At 42.8% G+C, this 25368-nt stretch overlaps 2 protein-coding genes across 5 annotated transcripts; one reads left to right on the plus strand and one right to left on the minus strand.

Annotated features, from left to right (window-relative positions):
- Positions 1–576: 576 nt before the first annotated feature.
- SPRYD7 (SPRY domain containing 7) lies at positions 577–10998 on the minus strand. The gene is made up of 5 exons (XM_027674393.1): positions 10862–10998; positions 9563–9679; positions 6568–6734; positions 4838–4940; positions 577–1653 (listed from the first exon to the last, which is right to left on the minus strand). The coding sequence occupies exons 1-5, from the start codon at positions 10965–10967 to the stop codon at positions 1556–1558; spliced, it is 591 nt and encodes a 196-aa protein (XP_027530194.1). The 5' UTR covers positions 10968–10998; the 3' UTR covers positions 577–1555.
- Positions 10999–11036: 38 nt separating this feature from the next.
- Positions 11037–24376, plus strand: TRIM13 (tripartite motif containing 13). 4 transcript variants are annotated; one of them, XM_027674396.1, is made up of 3 exons: positions 11037–11219; positions 13086–13264; positions 23204–24376. In XM_027674396.1, the coding sequence occupies exon 3, from the start codon at positions 23207–23209 to the stop codon at positions 24356–24358; it is 1152 nt and encodes a 383-aa protein (XP_027530197.1). In that variant the 5' UTR covers positions 11037–11219; positions 13086–13264; positions 23204–23206; the 3' UTR covers positions 24359–24376. The 4 variants fall into 4 exon arrangements, with proteins under 4 accessions (XP_027530197.1, XP_027530196.1, XP_027530198.1 ...); XM_027674395.1 differs by lacking the exon at positions 11037–11219 and having other exon boundaries at positions 13017–13264; XM_027674397.1 differs by lacking the exons at positions 11037–11219; positions 13086–13264 and adding an exon at positions 18563–18842.
- Positions 24377–25368: the final 992 nt, after the last annotated feature.

A 25368-nucleotide genomic window follows, 5' to 3' on the forward strand; every position in this document is an offset into this window, starting at 1 on the left:
GGAGAAGTTTGTCGAGAACTGTCTCCCATGGGAGGGACCCACGCTGGTGCATGGGAAGAGTATGAGGAGTCCTCCCCATAAGAAAGAAGGAGCTGCAGAGACAACGTGTCTGACCACAGCCTCCATTCCCCATCCCTCTGTGCCGCTGGAGGTAGAGCAAATAGGGAATAAATTTAAGCCTAGGAAGAAGGGAGGGGCGGGGGGAAGGTGTTTTAGGATTTAGGTTTTATTTCTCATGCCCTACTCTGGTTTGAGTAGATTTCAAGGGGAATGATAAAATTGCAGCCTAATCTCCTGAGCTTTTTACCATAATGCTGACAAGGGCATCATTCCTTTCAGGCTGAAAAGTTCTACTCAACACTGTCATGTGACAGCAAGGCTAAAAGGAAGGAAAACACAGGCCACAGAATTAAGAACAGATGCAGCAAATCCTAAGGTGAAAGGCTTTGAGAAAGCTGTTTGTATTTGAAAATTTCAGAATAAGGTAATTTCTAAAAATATTTAAATAAAATTATTTATGCAAATGCATTAACCCAGGAAGAGCCAAAACCAAAACACAAACATCCAGTATGAAGATTTTTTTTTACAATAAAAATTCTTTTAGGAAGTATATTAAACATGACAAGAGCAGAAGAAAAGCATCTCACAATGTATATTCAAGGGCATCACATTTTAGAACAATGTCTTAGCCATTTATAAATGATTCACGAAGAAATTAAATATGCTATTCCAGAAGAGAATAATCTAATTTACAGTTTAGATGTAAGGCTTCACCATAACATCTCATACCCTTCACCTGGCTCTTTGCATACCCAACTTGAGTTGATCTGTACTTATACTCTCCTACTAGAGTAACCGCAGCATGGTGGTCCTCAAAGACACAGGTAGTGTTTAGGTTTACTTTTTAAGGTTCAGCAAAAAAGTATTACTAGAAAATATTCTAATTTTTTTTTGTCAGAATAAAAGCAAATTAAAAGCTAGGAGAAATAGGTAAATTGTATTTGCTGGTCTAAGATTGAGGGAACAGATTAATCCACACCTTGCAAAACAAAAGTATCTAGCTGCTAGTTATGCCATTGTATTATTAGTCATTATGCACAACTGGGACACTCCAGATCACAGGCTAGAAACACAGTGTGTCCTTTAAACAAATTACATAATTTCTGTGAGAAAAAAGTTGGCAGAAAAAAAATCATGAGAACTATATATCTCCGTAGCTATCATATGCATAAGAACTATTTGTCTTACAGAGCTCCAGTTCATTCAAAATACTGAATGTAATACTGACAGTAATATCCCTTAGTCTCCTTATGCATCAAGTACAAATCGGAGAAAAACCCTGCCCCAACACACTCATTTTCAATCACAAAACATTGCCAGAAAACTCACATTTGCAACACATTTACCTGGTGTTGCAGTTAACATATTTATTCTGCAGACAACAGTCACAAATATTTACTAAAAATACAGATATGTTTCCAGAAAGTAAAGTGAAGCTTTAAGATGACAAAGCTTTCGTAACAGTGCAGGGTGCAAATTTTCAGTATGAAGACATTCAGAAGATTTGCTGCTCAAAGAGGATCTTTTCAAACCCTGGTGGAGGTGTATGATAAAATTCACTGAACTGACAATCCAGAATGGCACTGTCATCAACTGCAGAAAAGAACCAAAAAGAAGGAATTAGAGAAGAAACACTTACAGTTTGATCCTCTATTACACCATCTTATTAGATTGTATCCTATGCTCAAACCACAGAGAATTTCTTCAATACATTCATTACATAGGTACAATTGAAAGAAATCTCTTCGATGAATTTGCTAGAGCCCTATGCATATCCCAAGAGAGCAAACCATCTCTTTTTTCTGTTGTTTACTTTAGTCTGTAATGGTCCTGTGAAGTCAACAAGAATGCTATGTCTGATTTCACTGGGAGTGTTAGCAGGACTTCAGGCTTCTCTCTCCAAATTTTCTACTCTATTTCTCCAGAAGTCTACAGAGTAAGGACACTACCAGATACACACTGCAGGGATGTCATCTCCTCAGGTGCATATTTTTCTGTCCACTTCCTGATTCCGCTGGAGTTTCAGCTGTCTACAGTGGGGTTTTGGAGGTTTACAAGGTTTCAGATGTCTGCAGTGGTTGGTGTTAGACCATCTGTTTTAACATGTGATCCAAAGAGAGCTTCTTCAACTGCTTCTTAAAAGCTGGAAGTTAATGTTTTTTTACAAAACTTCTCCTAGCTTTGGACTTCCTGCAAAATCTATCTACCTGCAACATTACTTTCAATGTAGAATATAAAAAAGAAGCAGATGAGTGTTTTCAGAGCAAAGCTTTGCTGTATTTCAACAGCAAACTGAAATATCCAACGAGTCAGAAAAGCCAGATCCCTTTCAAAGACAACTTCTGAGATGAACCTGGCACACTAGCAACATTAGTTCAAAGCAGAAAAGCTTCATCTCTATGTTTTGGAATTTAGCTATCTCAGAGCCAAAGTCAGAATTTTTCCCTCCTAGGCTCAGTTAAAATTCATATCAGTATATTTGTACAGTTCTGTAGTACTTATGCAGTGTTGGCATCTTGCTTCCATGAAAGTGCCTGAGGTACAGCTGCATAACCTTTAAGTCCATTCTTCTGTTTTACATGCTCAAGCTTCACGCTGCGTTTACCTGATCTACCATGTTTCTTTTAAAAACGTATCCATAGCTCTAGTCTGAATAGGGTAAATGCTTCTCTATGGCCAAATCCTTTCACGTGACTAGAAGTTGTTCATTCACATTAAATTAAGGACATTTATAGTTAAAGTAAGTACTGCACAAAGGCAATCTGCAGGCTTCAATTGTTATAGCTATACGTAGGACATATGATAATTATGATGAAATTATGCCCACTTGTGGAAGATGATAATAAGAGTCTGGCAATAAAAGGTCACTGTATTCCCCAAGCATGGAACTTCCTTAGTCTGAGAAAAAAAGGTTTACAGCAGGCTAAACCTACATACTATCAAATGTCTTCTGAAAGCAACCTTCATTCTTCATGCTACGTGACACCTCTACCAAAATACAGGGAAGATGCAATAATCAGTTACAACACAGCAATTCTCCTGCTGCTCGTGAAGATTTTGTACAAGGAGATCCTGCAGAGCTGCCACAGCATTTTAGCAGCGCCATCACGTGGCTTAAGAAAACATCACAACATGACCATATAAAACAATTTCCACTCTAATGGCTTGGAAATATATAATTCGTCAGCTACATTTATAGACTTCAAAGGCTCTACAATGCATCTGGAGTATTTTCTTCCTGGTCAAAAAATTCAGTATTACAAACGTATCAAGATGTAAACGGAAACATGCCAACAGTTCATTAGAAACGCACCATAATAATTAAAAAATTATCCCCATAGCTAATGGTATCTCAATAGCAAAATTACTTTGGAAGAGGTTACTACTTAGATGAAACTCACACGGGAATAAAAATAAAGTGAAGATGCAGCTCCCGGAGCGGGTCCAGCAGAGGCCTATGAAGAGGATTAAGGGACTGGAGTGTCTCTCTTACAAGGAAAGGCTGAGGGAGCTGGGCCTGTTCAACCTCAGGAAGAGACAACTGACGAGGACCTCATCAATGTCTGTAAGTATCTGAAGGGAGGGTGCCAGGAGGATGGAGCCAGGCTTTTCTCAGTGGTGCCAAACAATAGGAAAAGAGACAACAAGAAGAAACTGATGCAGAGGAAGTTCCACCTTGACATGAGGAAGAACTTTACTGTGTGGGTGACTGAGCAGTGGAACAGGTTGCCCAGAGAGATTGTGGAGTCTCCCTCAGGGAAGATATTTAAGAACCGTCTGGACACAATCCTGAGTAATGTGCTCTAGGGGACCCTGCTGAGCAGAGAGGCTGGGTCAGACGACCTCCAGTGATCCCTTCCAACCTGACCCATTCTGTAACTGTCATGGCTGTAGGTGTAATAGAGGGAACACGGTGAGCAATTATCAGTTTCTGTAACTTACACGTCAACCCAGAGTGTAGCACTGATTATGCACTGAGCTAGGGGAAGTGCTGCCTTCCAGGTGAGATGTTAAATTCTGACTGCTTGGGAACTACAAAATCACCTCCAGCTTCTGGAAGAGTAAAATTTTAATATGACTTGGCCAAATTCCAGCTTCCACCATTTATAATTTTTTTTAAAGTGCCTAGGCAGTGATTAATTGGATATAGTATTTGTTTCCTGTTCAAAATTGCTGTGTTATATTCATGGTTGCTTGCAAAACAGCTACAATAAGTTGCTCACTAATTGCTGGATTTTAAAACTGGGCATCAATTTGGTGTAGCAGCAATGAGCTGCACCACCACACAGCAAGCAGCTGTACCAGCACTACATTAAAGTTATTACTGTTGTAAGAAAATATAAACAGCAATTCTATTCCTATGTAACACTGAATGCATTTATAAAGTATGTGAAATTAAAAGGGACAAATTACAAGCTTCAGAGATAAATCAGATTAGACCACAAGTCTATATTAGTTCAAATTTGTTGTTTTTCTCTTTTTTTTTTTAAATCCACTTCACAGTTTTTTTACCTGGCAACTTTTAGACTGAGTGCAGCAACTCCCCAGCTTGCTGGATGTGGACACTCTAAGTCTTTTTTTCCTATTAAGCAGCATTAAGAATGAGGTGCAAATATACTTTTCTAATTTCCTAGGTTTGCATTTTCATGTAATTAATTGCTGTCGTTGCCAAGAATAAACAATTGATGTGTGTGTTCTATTGAAGTGAGAAGAAGACATGGCTCATAAGACAGAATACTGTCCATATTGTGAAACAGTTTGAAAATCTCTGGCTTACCATAGACTACTGGATAGACAGTCCCCCTGATTCCTGAAGCTGGACAATGCATGTTCTTCCCATTTAAATATACATTTAATTCTACATGGTCATATGTAATGCCCTACAAAATAAAGAAAATGAACAAAAAAAAGCATCAACAAGTTTATATGCATAAGAATGCTACTTAATTTAGCTATCTTAGCCACAGGCAAATCTTAATCTTGGTTATGAAAACCACAGCGTCCTAGAAAATCTCACTTCATTCCTGCAAACAATTAGAAGTTAATAAAGGACTTATAACATTTGTATTTTCAAATGCTCGGGATTCCTTAACGTCCATTCAATTTGGAGCACAGTACTGTGCACTGCACATTGCATCTTACTAGGTTTACAAATCACATTTCCAAAGTGTTCTTCATCATGTTAGAGAAACACAAGATTTTCAATGATTTTGAATATTAGGCAGTTTGCAGTCTTCTTGTTTATATCTTCTCATGGGAATAACTTTAAGAAATACTGATGCTATGAATCAAGTTCATCTTTCCATGCTTCCATACAGAAACATCTCTCAGCTCATTTACTCTGCTGGCAGCAACAGACCGTGGTTTCATACACAACACTATAAATATGCTGACTACAGAGCAGCATGCAAACACTAACAAGGTAATAACTTACTTATCTGTTAGCTAAAGGATTTTTCTCACTGCTTTGGTATGGCTGAGTGTGACAATTTGTGCTGTCATTCAGAACTTCAGAAATCTATTTTTGTGACAGAAAATAAATTATAAATAAAATAAATTGAAATTTATGGAAACCGGGGAGTTAGCAGTAACACATCAGCTACTTTTCTGTGATTAGTTGAAGCTACACAAGTTGACCAAACCCTAAAGCAGTATGCAACCCTCCAAAAAACAATTTCAGAAGGGGATTAAAAGAACAGTATAGTGTCTAAGGGTAAAGCATGGAGATGTCAACCTTAGCTGGGGGTTTCTAAAGATGACATTTCTAACCGTTGCTACACAGAGGCAAGGTTACACAGCACAAAAAAGTAGTGGTGATAAATGGTCTAAATTTCACTGCATTGCTCCCATGTACTTTTGAAAATACATCTGTAAGAAATAACAGCACTAAAAACATAACTGTACGAACAAAGTCACTTTAAGATTTTTTTTTAATAGTAAGGTACAAAAAAAAAAAAAGGATTCTCTGTTTTCCCTCATTCTTAATCATTTTCCCAGTGAACATTACCATCCTCTCCACTTAATATCTCTTTTTTCCCTACAAAAGTTTGGCTAGAAAACAATTAATTTATCACCCAGGACCCATCTCTGCTCTGTCCTTCTAATCATTAACCAGTTAGCTATTCAGCTGGGCATGGTGCATAGCCATGTAATGTGTTCAAGCACATTATTTGTTCAGGGAGGTCCCATCTCAAACACTACAGGATCCTTGTGATGGGAGTAATCTGTCAGGTAGATACTGCAAATGAGCATTAAAGACTACTTCTCAAACCCTGGTCAAGTCCATCCCTCATTCAGAACATATCAATACCAACACATCAATCAGTGAAGCCCACCAATATCCAGGCAGCTGCCCCACTCAAAGACAATGGCAGTTTATATCAGCACTTTCCAAACAGAGAGATGCAAGCTGAACAATTTGACTGAAACAGTCAGTATGATCACAGAGCTGTAAATAAGAGGCATTTAGTAGCACCTGAGGAAGTAACAAAGCCTTAAGAAACTCACCACCACATCGCCCTCCTGAGGAAGGTTGTTTGCTGGTAGCCTATTTTTCTCCTCATTGTTATAGTAGAGAGCTCCATCATTTCTCATCACCAGGCTGTGGACATCCCGACCAAGTGGAATTTGATTCAAATTTGCTTTCTGGGTTGCAACTCCAATACCCCAAATCCCTAAAATGTGACATTAACACGATAAGGAAAAAAACCCATTCTTTTGAAGACTGTCTGATTGAAGCAGGACACCATAAAGAATTTAACCAGCATGATGGTACTACCAGTAAGTATCTCCTGGAAATACTGAACTGTTGTGGGTTAGCTCTGGTAGGCAGCTAAGCACTACCCAGCCAGTCATTCCCTTCCCCCCACAGGCCCCAGTGGAACGAAGGAAGAGGAAAGGAAGAGTAAAACCCAGAAAATTTGTGGCTAAAGATAAAAAGCGTTTAATAAGCAGAAGAAAAAGAAATCAAAACAAAGCGATGCTATGGCAATCATTCACTACCTCCCATGGCTAGAATGATGCCCAGCCAATTCCCAAGCAAAAGACGGCTAACCTCCTTAAATCCCCTTCTCTCCCATTTTTATCTAAGCATGACAGTACCTGGGATGGAATATCTCTTTGGTTAGTTTGGGTCATCAGCCTATTTATGTCCCCTCCCAACCTGTTGTGCAATCCTAATCTTATTCACTGGAGGGGCAGGGTGAGAAACAGAGAGAAACAGCCTTGATGCTGTGCAAACACTGCTCAGCAATAGCTAAAACATTAGTGTGTTATCAGCATTGTTTTGGCCACAGATCTAGAACACAGCACCACAGCAGCTGCTATGAAGAAAATTAACTCCATCCTGGCCAGACCCAGTACAAGTGGCCACAAGAGTGGCATCTATCCTGAAAAAGAAGGATCCAGAGAACTGCAGCTAGCTAGCTAGACCAGTCTTACAGAAAAAGAAGAAAGTGTTAGAAAGTATGACAGATCTCAATTTGGTAATGTTTTTGAAACTGATACAACACTGAAATAGTCAAATGACAAAAATATGGTCTAGACAGTTACAGCAATATAAAGGCACGAGTGGTTAGAAAACTATTCCAGGATTACTCATCAGCAGCACCCTGTCAAATCAAAAATGATGACTCAAGTGGGGTTTGAGGTTTTACATTGAATGCACAAGGTCAGATACTGTTCTGTATTCACATCAATTACTTGGATAACATGACGATGTGCTTATTAAAGATGCTGCCAATCCCAATCTGACAGGACTTCAAGCTCTTCAGAGGACCCTCAAATTTAAAATGATCCTGACAAAGCGGTTAAGAGGCCTGAAATAAGGAAAGTGCATCGGCTTTTTATGAATTACGAAGAAGAGCGGGTAAGTAGGAATAGTAAGTGGCACAAATACAGCAGTGGCTTGGCAACCAGTTCACAGAATATGGTTTGGGGGTTATCATAGAGCACGTGCTGAGCACGAGTCTGGGCCCTACTGCCATGAAAAACTGGATGTGTGGCATATGTAAAGCAGACGTATTGTATGTATAGCAGATCAAGGACATCTACTGCTGCTGCAGCTGGAGCAGAGCATCCATTTTAAGCATCATATCTCAAGACAAATTACGGCAATTAGAGATATTGCAGAAGAAACAACAAAACCACTCAAAAGTGTAAAAATTTCATCTAGAAGAAGACAATGAAAAAAACCCAACAAACTGGAACTGTTTAATCTACAGAAGACTAAAATGAGGCAAAAATGTAAGAAAATTAATTTAAAAAGACAAAAATTGTAGAACAATTTATTCTAACACTTACATGCCCAGAATGAAAAGGACAAGAGTGTGATTATCCTTCAGAAAATTTTCCAGTAGTCAGAGTGACCCCACAGATAATCCCTAATAGATTCAGGGACATTTCTGGAAATCAAAGATTTTTGTTAAGTCATCTACAGTTCTCCTGCCTTGGGGCACAGGAATAGATGAGACACGGCTCACAGTGATCAGGGGAGTTTATTCCCCGTGTTTCTCAAGTGTAAGAACATGGATACTGTATCTGTGTGAATAAAGACCATACAGGAACAACAGCTGCAATGGATTCTTCCCCTGACATAAAGGATACAAAAATTGCCAAGTTAATACTGATATGGGGTTACATGTAGCTTAACACCAAACAACTCATTTGATTGCAAGTTGTTGTGGACAGACTCGTGTTCACGCTGCCTGCACCCTAATCCCAACTGAACGCAAACAACGCTTACCCAAAACGTGTTGGCATCAAGCTCTAGCTGGTATCAAAACGCCTGTCTCTGGACTAACATTTCCCTTCTTCTTCCCTCCCACTACACACTTAGGGAGAGAACAGCTTCGTTTTCATGCTGCCTGTTGTTTTTAAAAATACAGACTGATTTTTAATGCTAGAATACAGGCAAGCCTGCAATGCTCTCTATACTAGTGATGCTGATTGCATTAGTAAAAGCAAAAAGAAACAGGGTGCTGAAAGGCTCCTCTGGATAAGGCAGTGTTGGAACAAGTGCTGCACATATGATTTGAAGAGCAAAGGGCAGCACAAAGAGTGTTACCCTTGCTTGGGCAAACACAGAGCATGTTAAAAGCAAAGGAAGGCAGACAAATAGCTGCAAAATGCTGGATAAAATGCACTATTTAAAAAAACAACTTCACAGCTACAGTGTTTTCTGGGGTCATAAGCATCTATCTAGCAAAAAACATTTCTAAAATACGCCAACTGAAAAACATGCATATAACAGCATACAAAACAATGTGGGGATTTAGTATTTGCACTTTAATAATATACTTACCATTCTTTCTAGTATTTCAGAGTCATGCTTAAAAAAAAAATAAATTTCCTTTTATGCCACGACAACTTATAACACTCCCCAATGCTCACAAGTTCAAGGATAAAATTAAAAAGATGCATGTGTTGAGCATTTGAGATTTGGCCACCAGCAGGCTATGTGACACCTTCCAAGTTTAAGGTTGTATATTTTTTGCTGACTAACCTGTAGACTGGATTTTAAACTCGAAATAGCTCTTGTTCTGATGCAAAGGTGCATTGGCTAAGCAGCCTCCTGTGCCACATATTCTTCTGCCATTTTTAACAATGACAACATCTGTTCCTGCAAGAAAAACAAACACCCACAAAACTTCAAAACATTTTTAGAAGTCTGGAAGCAGCCCTCAAAGCCCTAAACATTGAAAACAGTTTTTGTTCTTTCTGCCCCAAGTAAAAGCTTCATTAGTCTGTAAGAATTATGATGATGGGCCTCACTTTGAAGCAAGAGAAGGAAGGCTGTTTACAGGCTAGTTCATCTTTCCACTAGGGTTTATTTATTTAAAATCTATACGCTGATCTAATTTTCACCTCCTGGTCTTTACGGCACCCTGCTGATTACAACTTTTGCTTAACCACATCAGAAGCATAACTTACAATTTAGTCAGAAAGGGTTCACTGTGAGACCAAAGCCCTGTACTCTGTCTCTAACATCGGAGAAAAAACATTCTGCAACAAGAAGGAAAAGCATATTGGATAGAAATGATTGATGGAATTGCAAGGTGTTAAGTCATTCTATGAAATAATCCTTTTATTCAAAACATGCCTGTCAATACAGAGAAAAAAAAAAATGGAGTTTTCCTTCTCCATTGGAAGACCTTAGGCACTGTGATCAAGTACACGGCAGACAGTTGCTAATAATGGTGCTCAAGCACTGGACTCTATTCCTCCTAGCTCTCTCCCCAGCTCTGGTGCTGCTGGCCCAGACCTCTTCTCTCCTCAACAAAGGCTGGGCATGGTTTTGTGCCTAGCTCATCCTAAGGACAACGCTCAAACGAGCGGCATGGACAAGATTCTGCAAGGCCTGGCTCATTCAGCGTCTTCACTGCCATAACTGGAAGTGGAGTCACCGTCCCTGGAGATGTTTAAGGTAAGACTGGACGTGGCACTGTTCGGTCATAGGCTGGACTTGATCTCAGAGGTCTTTTCCAACCCAGCTGATTCTGTGAACTCGTCCCCTCTGACGGCTCTGACCCGGACCACCCTTGTCGGGCTGCCTGTCGCCCTCGGACACCCCCCGAGACCGAGGCGCATCCCGACATATTCATTGTGCTGATCACCTTCAGTATAAGCCAAAGCGAGGCTTTCTTTTTTTTTTTTTTCTCCCTAAAAACTGCCAAATCCTGCTAAATAAATCGCCAAAAAGCGACTTTCCCAGCGGTTACCCCGTGCCGCGCCCTGGGGCTCCGGCCCTGCCCACCGGGGAGCCGCCCGCCGCCGAGCACCGGGCCTGTCCCGCCGCGCTCACCCATGCGCTGCGTGTCCAGGTGCACCGCCGGCATCTCCTTGAGCGGGATGTGCCCGGCGCCGCCATCCCGGCACCAGGAGAAGCAGCAGAACACGGAGGCGGCCATGACCGGCCGCACCCGCCGCGCAGGCGCAACGGCCGCCACCGCCTCGCCCTGCCCGCCCTGGCGCAACATGGCGGGAGGGGAGCGGGAAAGGAAGTGCGGGTTAAAAAGCAACAAACCCAGCTTTAAAGCCCCGTCTTTCCTCTGGACGGGAAAATTTAATGGAAAACGAGTGCAGGCGATAGCCTGCTGCTCTTCTTTCGCAGCTGTGGTGGTGGCGTGAGGAGACTGGCGCAGTCTCCTAAAGGACAGTTTGTACGTATATACGTGTACATGAGGGACAATTCATGCAAACGGGGAACACTGATCATGATGGGCAGGTGATAGGTATCGTGTCAGTGAAGTTCACACACGGGAAGGGACTCCTTCGTGGAAATTTACTGTTTAGTTATTCCCGGCGCCAAGTCACAAGAATCCCAGTTATTTGTTACCCCCCTGCCCCCCCCCCCCCCCTATTTTTCAATTCTTTCTTAGAAAAGTCAAAAGAGATAGGGCTCCCTGAAGTGAAAGGTTCGCACAGCCGGGCCTGGCAGGTGCAGCTCTGAGTTGCCCTTTCTCCTCACTTTCCAGACCTGTCCAGCTATAGTGAGTTTTAACCCTGAGTGTTTTGGGCACTGTTTGCTTCTAGAGCACTTCCTCATGTGTTCAAAAGCTTTGATAGAGTGTATTTCATTTTTTACTTGGTTAAACTCTACTGTAAAGACTGCCACAGTGAAAAGCCGGTGGGCTAGTGTTGCACTGACCATTTTTTTGCAAAGCACAGTTTGGGACCAGGTTTGTGTCCCTTTCACAGAGGCAGAATGCCACGTAATTTAAAAAGCTATAGCTTGAGGCCTTTGGATCATACAAGCATTTCTACATCCATTTCTGCGTCCCTACGTCACACACAGCATTCAGAACGAGGGCTACAACAAACACAGTAAATAGTGATAACATGGCTATAGAAGCCCACCTGTGCCTACTTCACATTTTTATTTCTCTACAGAAAAATATCCAATAAATGTTGTGCCATGAGCTGCTGATCTAGAATGTTTTGCAGACAGCAGGTATTTTCAATACTTACATTTGAAAGCTTATTAATCTCCAAACCAGTTTGGGATGAAATTGTTTCTCATTATTTTCAGCTGGTGTGTTATTTTGTGGCATTTCACCCAGAAAGCTCCCTTAGCATTTTATTATAGTATAAAGCATGATGCAACTAATGTAAGCCATGTGGTACAATGTTATCTGCCTTGAGGAGGGCAGGCAGTTAACACAGATATTCAAAAACCCTTGTTAAAAGAAATCTTCATAGCGAGAAATAATCGTACTGGTCTGGATGGGCTGTATCAGTCTCACCCCCTTTACTTGAAACATGAGGTGAAGTGCTGTCTTTCTCAAAATTGTGCCTAAAATCAATCTGATTTTAAGAGCAGCTTTAATATATACTTCCTTTCTTTTATTGGACGTACTGTTACAGCCCATAAAAGTTTGGGGTCAAGAACTCACTTCCTTAAAATATGCCAAATGGGATTAATCTTGAGCTTCCAAGAAGTAAATATTAGGTGGAAACTGATGTTTATTTATTTCGTATGGAGGGCATCAGAATTCTCACTGGTAGCTTGTTGTTCACATAATTTAAATCACTGTGGGATTTTTATTGCCTGTCACTCACTGTGGGTTTGTTACAGTAAATGCTAAATGACAAATGTTAATATAGTTTTTAAACAAAAGGGAAAACCAATTTAGAAAGACACTCAACCTCCAAATGATTCCCTGTCCCATTTTTTTCTGTGTGCCCCAGTAAGTCCTTTCTTCTCCAAAATGAACACTGGGAATACAAACACATCTCACCACATGAAGTCAGTATTGCCAAATGTGTTGGAGTCAAGGGCATGAGGCTTTGGGAAGCAGTGGCTGGCCATGCCTTCCTGCCAGTTTCCTGCTCTGCTACATTCTTAACTTGAGAGGCTGGTTTTACAGGCCAGCGGGCTGCAGCACTTGTGGGGCAAAGTACACGCCACAGCTCAGAAAAGTTGCTGGTGTTGCTTTGGAGCACATTGACTCCAGTGCCTGTGTGCTCAGCAGGCAGGAAGTCTCAGGAGACCAACTCACCCCTGCATCCACCCTGTCTCCCTCCAGATGCAGAGCCCAGCTCCTGAGCACCTTGGCAGCAGGTGGTGACGGCTTGGTGTCACAATGTGCAGGAACAGCAGCAGAGATGTACATGTGCCCTGAGTGAAGGCTCTGGTGCTGGACACAATCAAGCAGATAACAACGGTGATGTGGTGGAACTAAGGCAAAAGTCAGCTGGTCAGCTGGTAAGAAACATGGCTTATTCATATGCCTTTCTTGAAGGATGAGGTGAGCGATACCAGCAGGATAGTACTTTATTTGTAAATGTGCTTGTCAACTTGTTTAGGGTATATTTGAACACCAACATTTTTACAGTGCATAAAGAACTTCTCCAAGGAAATGAAGATCTGGCCTTCAGTATTTAGAAGTATAACTGTGCTTGGTAATCAAGGGTTAATTCAGCTTCTGCCTTCCTTGAATGTGCATTTTTTCACTGGGGAGGCCAAGTATTTAGGACCCTCCCCCACTGGAAGCAAAATTGTGCTCAGCATGCCTAAACATGCTTGTTGCTTGCAGGATTTTGACTTTATTTCCTTGAACAGTAGCAGCAGAGACATTTTGTCTGGCAACCATGTTAGTAGAACAGGAATACAACCACTCCCATCCGTTTCACAAAGGCAGAAAGAAAATGATGGTCACTGACTTGTTTTATTCTCTAGCTCAGAGCTTCATTCACAAAATACAACTGTCTCTCATTAGCCCTGCAAAGTACATCTACTGGCTGCAGACAAATATGTTTCAGAAAGGTTCTCTGATATGCCAAATTTGTGGGAGAGAGGGCAACTCTCTCCTGTTGTGGCAGCACATAATACAACAATGTAATACCACATGACTAATCAGTTCTCAGAAAAATAATTCCTCTTCACCCTGTTAGTAAAACCACTGGGACTTGCTTCTCCACTGTCACAAGCTTTGTGGAGGCATTTACACCTGTGAAAACCAATGAAAAAAAGTAGTTATTATGTGGGCTGGGGTAGATTTGGTAATGTCTCTGTGCAGCTTGCACAGAAGTAAATGATGGTGCAGGACTGGAAAATCAAGGTTTGTTTATTGAAAGCAGTCCTTCCACTCCCAGGGTCAGGCCTGTGGTTTGGAAGATGATACAGACAAAGTCTCAGATGAAAAACAGGTTGTGCTTGTACTTTTGAAATCTTCATTATAATGTGTTCTTGTGAGGATCAACATTCTGTAGAAAGTCTTCTGTTTTATACAGTTAGTCTGACACTTGGCAAATCATAGAAGAAATGAAAATTAGTTTGGTTCCTTGTTGTTCTATTTACTTTGGAGGTCACTTCTCCTTTCCTCTTTATGCAATATAAGCAAAACCCACCAGAGGAGAGCTTTGATCTATAGGCAGTCACAAACCTCATTAAAACTGACAGGCACTCTGGCCACGCTTTGTTCAGGAAGGAGCAATTAAATTCTTTCAGGGCATAAGATAGCTAAAACCTAGAAACCACCGCCCACGGTACAGGGCTACATGGGCAAGTGCTAAGATGAGCTGACTCGTATGAGCAAGCACCAATTTGGAGAAAGTCAGAGAGACTTTTCTAGGGACTGCTTGTGAACGCAGCAGCTAGAGCACAGATTGGTTGCAGCTGTGTTTGCCTGTGTGCATGTCTGGGACCAGAAACACCACACAAGAGCCAGCAGACAGTGGGAGAAGCAGTGGTGTATGGCCCTGAGAAAAAGCCAAGGGACAGCTTCTGGGCAAGCATCCTGGCTAGAGCAGCAAACTTGGACTGCCGCACAGTACTCCCTCCCATTTGCTTCCTCTGCGTGCAAGGAAATGGGACGTGGCTGTACATTCTTTGTAAATAAATAAGATTTTACTAAGGAGCTAACTGAATTCGTCATCGATCCCCTCCACCCCCCTCTGCAGGAAAATCTGGCAAAGTGCTGAATATTAGTTAGCTGTGTGGTCAAAGTTCCGTAAGTAAAACTATAGAGCTTCTTATTACTGCTAAAATAGTCACCAGAAACCCTGCAGATATCAAGGCAGTCTCTGAAATTCAGACCTCAAAACAGCAGTTGATAATTTCAATCGCTGATGATCCTTCATGGATTTTAATGCCTAGTATTTCTACAACACATATTAAAAGTAGCTTTTATGGAACAATAACAAGAAACTGCTTTCTCTGATCCCTCATTTGGAATGTTTAATGAAGCCCAGATATATCTGTTGAAAAGAAAGGTAGTCAGATGCGATATAGCTGTGAAATGTTTATATATTAGTAAGGTATTTGATACACAGACCTGTTTTGAATAGTTTCTTTATTTGTGTTATTTTACAGTGTCTTCTTATTGAGCTGCTATTGGCATCAAAGCTCTTGCAGATTTATGTTCATTTTTAGGTACCCACAGCAACTACGTTGTCCACCTCAAATTGAGGGTATGCTCCCCCCAGCACAGCTGAATAAAGCAGCGTCCTTCCAGAAGTCTGTCCTGATGCTGGAGTGTACTGTCTGTGTGCTCTGATACCTCTGTAACAGGACATGAAGCCTTAGCCTCCTTCAGTGGGAAGTAAAAGGCAGGTTTGCAGCCAAGAATAAGACTGTAAAATTCCCTCAACTCACCTCCTTTCCTTGGAGTTTCACCCTAGGAGACAGTTGCAATCTGACAGGTCTTCGGTAGCATGGCTTCAGAGGTGCCTTACTGATGGGGAATACAAACCTGGGAGAAAGAGAAGGCAGCAGCTTTTAATTCCAGCTACATTTATCAATCAGTTCTTCTCCAGCACAGCAGAGCAGGTGCCTGGGGCCTGGAATGAGCAGCTGGTGTGGCCGAGGGGCAAGGCTGTGTTACTTTTGGCAGTAGCGCTGGCAATAGCTGGCTGGAAGCATTTGTGAAATTACGGCCTGTAGGGACACTTCTGGTTTATGCTGATGTGTATGCAGGCTGCAACCAAAACAGGCCCTCTTGCTGGCTCCTCTTGGCACTGGTGTTTGTTCGGCCGTGGGATCAGCTGGCTGCCAAAATTGATCCTCCTGAAAACTTTTTTTTTTTGGTAAACTGGATTAGCTTTCAGCTCTGTTGGCAAGTGTATCTGGCCTAACGTGTGGCTGCACGAATGTTGGAGCCAGCAGAGAGGAGGCATCAGGAAAGCATGACTAAGGGAAGGGGAAAGGATGGAATGATCACTTTTGCCAGTAGCACAGTCTCATCTTGGCTTAACCTGGCAAGAATCTGCCTGTCAGGGTAGAATTACCTGTTACAGCTTGAGTCACATTAATGGCTTGCTTCCATGGAAAGGGAGAAATCTTGTTCCTCTTTTCCTTACTCCTCTGATGTTAGACCTGATGATTGTCTAATCTTGCACTAAACAGGTTTAACTCGTTGAATCAGCAGAAAACTCACCTTGGGAAAGAAAAGGGAATAGCATTCTGCTTGGCTGGCTTAGTGGGTAGAATCAGCTCAGTGGAGCATCTGAGGAGCCTGGCAAAGCCGGTCCAGGCAAGGAGAGCAGGAGCTGTCAGCTCTGAAGTTGCTGACTGAACCACAGCACAGAGCTTCAGTCTCAGAATGTTACAATGCTTACTAGAAGAGCTGTGATCTGGGTTCTCTGTAATTTAAAGATGACAACAGGCAATATCACTTTGTCTTACAACAAACATGGTGTTTGTCTTGAAAAGCTGGAAGTTGCCACTATTTTATAATTCATTCCAAATTCCTGCCCCTGTATTTTCAATGCTCCCATGGCTAAGTGACATTTATCCTAACACTTCCCTTCAAGCTGGGCCTCTCCTTTGAGCTTAGCTTTCGCTTGGGTTTGTTTCTGTATTAGATAGGGAAATACTGCCACAGATATACTAATGCTCTTTTCCATCAGCCAGAACTTTTCTCTGAAGTTTCAACAAATGGCCTTATGCTGCTGTGGGAAGACACTGCTCTCAAATGTGGGAATGCAAGCCCATAAACAAGCTGCTATTGAAACTGCTGCTATTGAAGCAACAAAGAGTTAAAAGGAGGACAGTTCAGTATGGTGCTGGCTAGACAGTGTTTCTATGCACCAAGCACAGATATCCGGTGCTGTGTTTGCCCAGAAGTTTAAGCTTTCATCTTTGACAGAAGAAATCCCAGACCATTTTATAGGTGCACCTAATGAAGAGGATGTATCCCAGGTGGGCAGGTGTCTGCTCTTACACTCATACAGCTCCTTCTTCATGTATCAGGAGACAGAGTAGGACCAGCTCAAAGAATTATGGAGAATAAAATGTAATCTAAAAAAAAGCAAGAAAAAAAGTTATATATGAAATATATGAACTTAATAATGAGTGAAAAATCTGAAATGCCATGTTGTTGTTAGTCTTTAACCTTGATTAATGATTAATCCTTAACCATAAAATTACAGAGAAGATTAGTAAAACCCAGGAATTCTTGATATACAGTGGCTATTGGGAAAGTGTAGACAAGGGATTACTCGGCAAACATAAGTGTGCAAGCATTGGGATGCAAACTTGAATGCAATTTGGGTGGCTGAGGAACAGATTGAGCTATCACTTTTCAGAAACTATCTGGAATTACTTGCTTTTAATAAATGGCAAATAAGATGCAGGACAGTTAAGAAGGCATAAGCAGGACACTGAAATGTGCCTGAAGGTCTTGATTGCTTTTGTGTAGCAACTCTACCTCCTGGGGCCGTTCTCCAGTAGATAGTGGGTGAAATGCCCAAGTGTGTGAGCACTCTGAAGGAGATTTTCAAAAATGCTTGTCCTTGGTCAAACTGTTCCCATTGAGTCCAGCTGAGCAGGCAGGCCAGCTTGGGTGGAGGCAGCAAGGAGGGAGGTGAGGAAGAAGAGAGATCTTCCTCTTCTGGCTGCAGTAAATTGGGGAAGCATAGCCTCAGCATGTTATTGAATGGCTTTTAAGATATGGATTCCCAAATAATCAGAAGAAAGATGTCAGATGCACAAGGAATCTTTATTTGATAGAAGTAGAGTCTGGCCTGTGATGTCACTTGTGCGGGTAGTCATTGAGGGGAATGCTCTCCCCTGTGCTGATGAGTGATGTGACTGCAGTGGGTGCAGAGTAGGGGAGTGAAGGGATGCAGCAGGCAGAGTACATGCATTTTGGAACAGTTTTGATGTAGACTTTCACAAAGTCCAACTTGAAAGTAAGTTCAGTTTGGCTTTGATGTGAGACCTGTTATATTGACTGAGAACTAACAGAAAGACTGCAAAAAAAGATACAAATCAAAAAGGTTCTCTGCAGTTTCAGCACTTTCAGACACAGTTTCGTAGTCCTGTAACTAGAAGGTCCTCCCCAGGAGGGGATGGGATCCCCCTGCTCCCTCTCCCTGGGGCTGGTCAGAAGACCTGCAGAGGTTTGACAGGCCGCATTACTCTCCAACAGATTCACGGGCGGGAAATGGTACAACCAGTGCGTTAAAGCAAAAAGGAATGAGTCGCCGTCCTATTACGAAGCACATAAGGAAATCTGTCTGAAGTAATTGTTATTTTAATAAGTGCTTTCAGGAGGTGGAAGATGCTCAGCGGGACTGACACCCAGCAGCGCCCTTCCTTAGGCTGTGCAACGCGTGCCTGTGAGAAGCATCCCGAAGTCTAATTAGAGAGAGTTAATAAACATCTGACACCCGTATATATCTCGGCGGAGGAACAGGCTGCAGCCTCGACAAGCGGCATCTCCCCGCCAGCCCCCTCTCCTGGCAGTCCCGGGGGCTTTCTGCGCCGCTGGCGGGCAAGCTGAGGGGGAAGAGCCGCAGCAGCTCCTGCCCCGGGGCTGGATCGGCGGCCGCGGCCCAAGGTGGGTGGAACGGCGGGGCAGCAGCTCCCGACCGATCGCTCCCGGCGGCCGGAGCGGGGGCCGGGCGGGCGGAGCGGCGGGCCCGGAAGAGGGGGAGCGGCGCCGGGCGGGGCGGGGGCCCGAGGCGGCCGCTGCCCCACGCTGTCCGCCACCCCGGCCGGCCATGGTGAGTAGTGGGGCCCGGGGGAGGCAGGACGGGCGGGCGCGGCCGGGGGCGCGCAGGCCGCGGCTTTGTGAGAGCGGCGGCAGCGCCCGGCCCGGGGCCGCGCCGCGATCGCGGCCGGTTCCGCTCGCAGCCGCCCCCCCGTGAGCCCCGCTGTGTTTGGCGGGGCGCGGGCGGACCCCCAGGGCCGCCCCCCCGGCTGCGGTGCCGGCGGAGCGCTGGGAGCCCCGGGAAGAGCAGGGCTGGCGGCCGGCTGGAGCGTCGTCGTTTAGGGGGATTCCCCGATGGGATCGGAGCGGGGGGTGTAACCAGAAGCAGCGAGGGAACCTCTGTCTGGTCAGAGGCACGGAGAGGTAAGCGCGGGCAGCCCCCGCGCTCGGCACGTTGTCAAGCCCTGTGGATGAAGCGGTGTTCATGGGACTGTAGCTGCACTCTTGTTTCTCCAGGCCTTTCTAGCTCTCTTGAAACTGCACTGAACCGAAATTGCTTATTTCTCCAGGCCTCTCTAGCTTTCTAGAGGCTGCACGTATTGGATCTGCCTGGTGCTCCTGGAAGAATTTTTGGCCATGAAATAACACTTAACATGCCATTGCAGGAAACTTGTAATTCAGGACTTGTCTTTCTGTTTTGTTTGAAGCTTGGTGAAATTTTGGTTTTGCTTTCAGTCTGCTGCTGGCTGATAAACCCGACTTCTGTGCTGAGAAGCATACTAAATTAATTTCTCTTTGGAGCGTGGGAAAAAGCTACTGTGGTTGGTTTTGCATTTATGGTTTGATGTGTTATGTCATTCTTTTTCCTAATGATAAAACTGTGCAAATTGCTCTTTCTGATGGATGACATCTGTTGGGTTTGTACCCAGAGATGCTTTTGGTTCATGTGCTACAATGGGGAATTCCAGGGCTGTCCAAACCTGGATCAGAAGTTACACAGAGAAGTTCTCAATGGAGAAGTTGCAATGTTGCTGTAGTTCTTCACACAAATACCAGGTTGCTAAGGGATGTGTCAATCCACAGACAATTTATTCTCTGAAATGAATGTCCTAAAGAAGATGGAAGTTCATCTGACTCAACCAGTCATACAAGTCTTCGCTATTTTTGATTTGGTGTTTTTGGTGTTGTAAGAGGGGGGGGAAAGCTCATAAACTTGCCTTTTTTTTTTTAATCCAATGTTTTTAATGATATTGTATAAAGGTGTTGAAATTTGGTTATATTTATAAAGCATTATTATTTAATTGGATAAGTGGAGTTGGAGTGCAATAGGACAGTTTTACGTGGATCATGAAGCCTTTCTGTGTATGTTTTTTGTATTTTTTAGTAGTGTGAAAGTCTTCAGTGTTTGTCCTGCAATTTTGATGGGACGTGTAGTAGTAAGCATTTTCTGCAGTGGTTTGCAGTCCTTGCTGTCAGGCATTCAAAGCTGCTTTTCCAGCTCCCTAACTGGGATGTAAAATCCTCCTTGGTAAAGGAGATGGACCAGAGCAAATACTTTCTGCACTGTGAATTTCCATTTACTAAAAGATGGAGAAGTGTCGTTTTGGTTTTGTAGTTATTATCCTCTTTACACATGAGCAAAACTGATCTTTGTGCTGCTAAAGCTGTGGCTAAAAGCTGTGACTACAAGTTGGAAAGAGAGAGGTATTCATGAAGAGGAAGACTTGACTATATGGACAAAATCATCTTCCTGCGATCCCATTATTTTTAGCAGTAGGGAGAAGATGGAATAGAAATGTTGCTTGTTTGAGCATCAAGAGGTGCTTCAAAACCAGATTCTTCTTGCAGAAAATGAGGTTTCTGAGTGGGATCTGTGGGATTACAGGAAACCTTAAGTGGTAAATGGAGTCATCAGACCTTTTATCTGGGGCTTTGTCCCCCCTTCTGGTGGTGGCTTCTTCTGCTTAATGACCTTAGTCCTGAGTAGAAAAGCTGGCAACTTTTTCAAAGTCTCCTTTTTCTAACAAGCACAGAGAATACCCCTGTGGAGGGCCAGGCAAAAGCATGTAAGCATGTTTGTCTCAAACATTCTGCCTGTTGTGCTGTGACAGGAAAGTCACAGCAGTTTGAAGGGAGCGTCCCACGGAGGCAGGGCAGCGCTGCTCTGAGCCAGCTTCCCTTTCGTTGCCAGACTTGCAAGTCAGCCTGGAGACTTGGGCTCAGTGTGCCTGCGGTCAAGTCCCGGGCATCTCACTAAAGGGGGCTCCTGGACCACCACAGACCCCCAACCTCTCAGTTCTTCATTTCCTTACTCATTTCCTGGAGGGCTTGAAAGGGTTCACTGCGCATGCGCAAACAGTAGCACATGGCGCGAAAAGTAAGGGCGCCTATACTAGGGAAACTGTAAAAGGAAGTGGATCGGCCCTGGGCTTCTGTTGACCCCGGATTTGGACCATCTACGGTGGCAGGACCGACGTGGGATCTTTTCCCTTCACTTTCTCTCTTTTCCATCCTCATTCTCTTCTTTCTTGTTTTATCCCAGCAACCGCGGCAATCGTATTCTACCTCTTACTCCCTACAGAAGTTCACTGCGAGAATTGGGAGCTTGTTAGCTAACACTCCTACGACTAAATAGTGGGCTAGTTGTTGGAGTTAGGGTGGCTATATAACAAAGGATCAAAGTTCCCTGACGCTGGACTGGTGTCTTTGTTCAGCCCAATGAGAATTTATAGTGAAGATCGTGCCAGCTTCCGGGTCATGACAACCCCTCCTCCTCACTTGAAAAGCATGGGAGGTTTGCTTATGCCTCTCGAGAATGGCTTTTGCTGTGAAGTCTCACTGGAACTATTGGACCTTTTGTGAAAGAAAGTCAGGACTGACCTCACCTTTCTTCTCTGTAGTGAACTGAACTTTCTTTGGATCAGTGGTATTGATTTTATTGCTCTTCTTGTCCTGTGCAGCATGGATCTTCCCTTGCAGCTCTCCTCTTGGCTCCCACATTTTCTATTTTATATTTCTTTGAGGGGACAGAAACTTTAGTATTTACATCAAAACTGATTAAGAGCTTATACACATGCCTTGTAGTCACAGCAATATTTGATGCACTTTTTTGTGATACATCTTTCAATTTATAAAAGGAATTTTATTACGTATGTATGAGTACGTGTTGTATAATATGGAAGGAATTTATGCAGGGGAAGCATCTTTCTAATTATAGCTCAAAACTAAATGTTTGAGAGCTTTGGCTAATACAAACTGTCACCCATTTTGGCATTTATTAGCTTTTTGTTTTCTAAGAGCGTGCTGTAAGTTACAAGGTGTCTGCATCTGAGAACTTGTCTTTGGTTAGAGGCAAGGGAAGGGCATGTGCTGGGTCCCTTTACTGAGACCTTCCAGTTGGAAGGATTACGTGATAAACCTTCCTGTAGGTCCTCTCCACAGAAAGAAATTGCTGAGGCATGGATGCTGGTAGTGGAGAGAATGGAATTGGAAATAGTGATTGCAGATGAGTAAAAATGGTCAACAGTTTTGTTTCATGATGAATTATCAAGGATTATCGGCAGCTGTTATTTGAAGTATTTTAACTTCATGCTGAATAGCTCAACAGTAACACATTCCCTTGGTTATTTAAAAGTACTGCAAGAGCAAGAGAAAACTTAATTTTTGAAGTGAATGGTGACTTTCCTTTGGCCTTGCAAGTAGAGCAAAGAAACACCTCACACATTCTGTATCAGCAGAAATAAAGAAACTGAGCTTTTCCAGTCACTTTTAGTATTGTCTACAGTAGCAGTGCGTGGGGTTTGAAACTGGAAACTTTGGATGAGTTAAGCAAGTACGGAGTAATCAAATCTTAGCAGGGTGTGTTGGCTGGGTATCTTTTGTACAAATCCAGTTTCTGTGTATTGCATCAGTGAGGAAAGATGTAAGTCTTGAACTGTTATTATGAGTATGTGAGTTATTTTCTTTCAGAGTCCTTGCTGGGATTAGCAAGCCTTTTTTTTCCAGTTTTTCTAGTTGAAAGTGCAAAAAAAAGGTTCTGCTTGAACACTGCACCATTCTTGTGCCTGCCATCTGCTGGCCAGATACCACAGCTATGGGGGACTGGCTGTAAAAACCCAGCTGAGGCTCTGTCTTAAGGATACTGGAGAAAAAAAACAGATCCTTTTCTCACCAAGATGTTTCTCAGATGGAGATCGATTTTTGCATAGTCTCCCTGAGGGAGACATAAATTTTATAAGTTCTGTTACCATCTTTCTTCTCTTTCCTAGGATATGATGGAACTCCTAGAGGAAGATCTCACCTGTCCCATTTGCTGTAGCCTGTTCGATGATCCTCGAGTCCTGCCCTGTTCACACAATTTCTGCAGAAAGTGTCTGGAAGGAATTCTTGAGGGAAATGTGCGGAACGTGCTTTGGAGGCCGTCTCCTTTCAAGTGCCCCACATGCAGGAAGGAGACTCCTGTTGCTGGAGTCAACAGCTTGCAGGTCAACTATTCCCTGAAAGGTATCGTGGAGAAGTACAACAAAATCAAAGTAACTCCAAAAATGCCCGTGTGCAAAGTGCACAGCGGACAACCCCTTAACATTTTTTGCCGGACAGACATGCAGCTGATCTGTGGTGTTTGTGCCACCCGTGGTGACCACACAAAGCATGTTTTCTGTTCCATTGAAGAAGCTTACTCCCAGGAGAAACGGGCTTTTGAAACCCTGTTTCAGGGCTTTGAAACTTGGCGTTGTGGAGATGCCCTCTCACGGTTGGATACCTTAGAAACCAGTAAGAGGAAAGCTCTGCAGATGCTGACCAAAGATTCTGACAAAGTGAAAGAGTTCTTTGAGAAGTTGCAGCACACGCTGGAGCAGAAGAGAAATGAGATTCTTTCTGACTTTGAGACCATGAAGCTTGCAGTGATGCAAGCCTACGATCCAGAGATCAATAAACTGAACACAATTCTGCAAGAACAGCGGATGGCTTTTAACATTGCAGAGGCCTTCAAAGATGTGTCTGAACCCATTATATTTCTGCAACAGATGCAGGAGTTCAGGGAAAAAATCAAGGTGCTCAAAGAAACGCCTTTACCTTGTTCCACTGTGGACATCAGCCCCACAATGAAGAGCTTTGACACCAGCCAGTGGAATGGAATAAAACTAGTTGATGTGGACAAACTTTCCTTGCCTCAGGAAAACAATGCTGGCAAATTCAAGATTTCCTCAGTCTTTTCGCGCAGATTCATACTGAACTGTCTTATTTTCTTTACAATTATCTTGTCCTATTTGGCAGATAACGTGGAGATAGCAGATCATGCAGTCTTTTACTGGGAACAGATGACAGATGGAGCTTCACTTTTGAGAGAAAAGTGTAAAAACTATACGTTGGTTGTACTGGATAATGTCGCAGAGTTTGTGTGCAAATATAAACTGTTGTGAAGTCCCTGCTGAAATATAAGAACTAAGAGAGATCTGGGGAAGAAAACATAGAACTTCTTAAAATAAGTGGTCCTTTAAGACTTCTCGTGAAAACATTCAAAGATTCAAAATGTTGCCAAAACATTCATACTGTTCACATAGTTTGAGCATTGATAAACCAGAAGATGAAATGGGTCTTTGAAAAACACTTAACTTCTGGATTCTTCTTTCAGTTGTGATTATGGGAATATTATTCACTGTAAATCATTTTTCTTACCAAAATACAGGGCTGAACTGTGTACTTAGTTCAATGTTAATATAATTGTAGAATAAGACAAAAGATCTTAGTTTAAGAAATATTTTTTTCTAACTAGGAGGTCATTTGGTAAGAGGAAGAGCAGTTGTGGTTGAGGTGAGTGCTGTATTGACAGGCTTGCTGAGGACTGCCCTTCCTCTGCAAAATGCAGCATGCGTCATTCACAGTCTAGAGCCACTTTGTGTCTGACAATGTATTTCACTTCTCACTGAAATAGCTATTTGGTGGGGTTTTTTTGTATAACTAAATGTTGTAATTATCTTGTGCATTCAAATTATGCGTTCTATACAAAAATGTGTCTTCAAGGCAAGCATAAATTCTAGAGGTAATGAGAAATCACTTGAGGTTGATAAGAACAAGCCGCAAGATCGTATGTACTTTGCAGATAGTACGTACTTTGCAGTTTACTTTTCCAGCATGGAATTTTTGGGGTAACTGAGCTGTTTTCTGAGATCCATGTTTCTCTGAAGCCCCACTTTCTTAAAAAGTGGCCTTAATGCAAAGTTTAGTGCAGTGAAAGGCATGCAGGGGTCTGCCGCAGGAAGGCAGCTTGAGCTTTAGCCCTGCAGAGGTGGCAGGTAGAGCAGTTTTTTTCCTGTCCCTCTCTGTCTCCCCTGATCGTAATTCCAAAAGCCAGGAAAAATGATTGGATGATTCCTTGAACAAGTTGTGTCATGCAACAAGTGTATAGATATTGTTGATCTTTGAAGTGCTT

This window comes from Neopelma chrysocephalum, unplaced genomic scaffold (assembly GCF_003984885.1).
Source record: "Neopelma chrysocephalum unplaced genomic scaffold, ASM398488v2 Primary Assembly neopelma1_25, whole genome shotgun sequence".
NCBI lineage: Eukaryota > Metazoa > Chordata > Aves > Passeriformes > Pipridae > Neopelma > Neopelma chrysocephalum.

Coding starts and splice junctions, on each gene's coding strand:
- SPRYD7 (XM_027674393.1), bottom strand. CDS start 10,967: ATGGCCGCCTCCGTGTTCTGCTGCTTCTCCTGGTGCCGGGATGGCGGC. Junction 6,735..9,562: donor GTTTAAAATCCAGTCTACAG/GTTAGTCAGCAA, acceptor GTCACATTTTAG/GGATTTGGGGTATTGGAGTT. Junction 4,941..6,567: donor CTCAGGAGGGCGATGTGGTG/GTGAGTTTCTTA, acceptor TTTATTTTGTAG/GGCATTACATATGACCATGT.